At 55.2% G+C, this 2,039-nt stretch overlaps 1 protein-coding gene across 1 annotated transcript in view; it reads right to left on the bottom strand.

The window, feature by feature from the left end:
* The window catches only part of GATAD2B (GATA zinc finger domain containing 2B), a 20,029-nt gene that overhangs the window by 15,374 nt on the left and 2,616 nt on the right, over positions 1 to 2,039 (bottom strand). Inside the window, exon 4 of the mRNA XM_010008596.1 lies at positions 1,724 to 1,855. Coding sequence (XP_010006898.1) covers positions 1,724 to 1,855 — 132 coding nt within the window. The remainder of the gene's footprint in view (positions 1 to 1,723; positions 1,856 to 2,039) is intronic.

The following is a 2,039-nucleotide window of genomic DNA, read 5'->3' as shown; positions in this document are numbered from 1 at the left end:
GGATGGGGCAGCCACAGCTTCCCTGGGCAACTTGGCCCAGGCTCTCCCCACCCTCACACTCCAGAGGAGAAGTTGCAACAGGCCTGGGGAAGAGGGAGCTGGGTGGGTGGCTGCAGGAATCTGGAGGTGGGTTCCAATCCTCAACTCTCCAACCTTCAACCTCCCAACCCTCAACCTTCCAATCTTCAACCTTCCAACCTTCAACCTTCCAACCTTCAATCTTGAAACTTTCAACCTTCCAACCCTCAACCTTCCAATCTTCAACCCTCCAACCCTCAACCCTCCAACCTTCAACCTTCCAACCTTCAACCTTCCAACCTTCAACCATCCAACCCTCAACCTTCCAACCATCCAATCCTCACCTCCCAATCTTCAACCCTCAATCTTCCAACCCTCCATTTTGAAACTCTCAACCCCAGCCAGAAACACAACACAGGGGCTGGAAAGACCCACGTGTGGCTGTTCCAGAGCTCAACCTGCCCAAGTTCCTGGCTCTGCCCTGCCTGGGGGTGACAGCTCCCAGGGCTTCTTCTTTTCCATCAGAGATCTCAAAACCTTCCACCTCTCCTGAGCACCTTTTCCTCTTCCCCTCCCCCTCCCAGACATGTTCTAGAGGAGGTTCCCTCTTGTCACACAGCAGAGAAGCTGCACAAAGAGGTTCAGCTCAATGTGTTTCCTCTCCTCCTGGAGCCTGTTTCCTCTCCCAGCTCCATCCCACTGTGAAGCCACATCAGACCTGACCCCAAACGGTTGCCATGGAGAAGAAAACAAATGACACAAAGAGGATGGTTCATGGAGGGAGTCAAATGATCAGCAAGATTGAAAGGGAAGCCCTGCTGGCAAGAGGGGAAGCTCCAGGCAGGATCATCTCCATCCTCAGCTCATACAGCTTCACAGACTCGTGGGATGGGTTGGAAGGGACTTTCAGGATCATCTAGATTCAATCATTAAGGTCCCTTCCAACCCAAACCATCCCATGATCTAAAGACCATCGAGATCCAACCCCCCCCCATGGGCAGGGACACCTCCCAGCAGCCCAGGCTGCTCCAAGCCCCATCCAACCTGCCCTTCAACACCCCCAGGGATGGGGCAGCCACAGCTTCCCTGGCCAACCTGGCCCAGGCTCACCCCACCCTCACACTCCACAATTCCCTCCTCAGCTCCAACCTCCAGCTCCCTCTCCCACTTTTCATCCAGAGCTGGACCAAGTTCCAGGGAAGAAATTCCCACCAGCCAGTCCCACTTTGGCTGCATTTTCCTTCACCCTCTTCCTCTGACCACCCCAAAAGCTGCTCCCCTCTCCTGCTGCTCCTCAGGGGAAGGTACAAATGAGTCATTTCCTCCCTCCAGCCCCAAAACCTGCCCTCCCCAGCAGCCCAGAACCTTCTCTCAGGGCCATCACATCTAAATTCAGCTCCTTCCACCCCAACCTGAACAACCTGCCCCTCCTGAAGGAGCAGAACCCCCCGAGCACCCCATGGGGGAGGTGGGACAAGAGGTGGGACAGGCAGGAAGGGGGATGGGGACAGTCTGTGCTGATCAGCTTCAGAGGTGGCCTGGCCTGGCAGGGAGAAACTTCCAGACCAACTGTGGAGCACCAGAATGTTCTGCTGCAGGTGCTGAGAAGCTGCCAGTGTTGATCTGCCTCTTGGTCAGGCAGAAGTTGGTGCAACCAGTAAAATCCCAGGATTTGCCCCCCCCCAAAAAAAAAGGGATGTCTCACCTGTAATGTCCTTAAGTTCTGTGGCTCAACCCCCTGAGCTCCAGGCCTGGAGGGAAGTTTGGACAGTCCCTGCTGTCCCACGTGAGCAGGAGATGGTTGGACAATAGATGCTGCATTCTGGACAACTGGAGTCTGGAGGGAGAGAAGATGAGAACTGGGATCAGGAAAGGAAATCCATGGGAAGCCTTGAGGAGGATCCTTGATGTCACATCCAGCACCCAAGTGGTGGAGCAGCAGGGATTGATCCTGAGGGGGTGGGATGGGTGGGATGGGCTGTGGACTTGCTACAGAGACACTTGGGTATGAACCATCACCT

The sequence above is a fragment of the Chaetura pelagica genome, unplaced genomic scaffold (genome assembly GCF_000747805.2).
Source record: "Chaetura pelagica isolate M959 unplaced genomic scaffold, ChaPel_1.0 scaffold692, whole genome shotgun sequence".
Classification (NCBI taxonomy): Eukaryota; Metazoa; Chordata; class Aves; order Apodiformes; family Apodidae; genus Chaetura; species Chaetura pelagica.
Note: the sequence above shows the minus strand (reverse complement) of the source record. Positions and strands in the feature narration are given on the sequence as shown.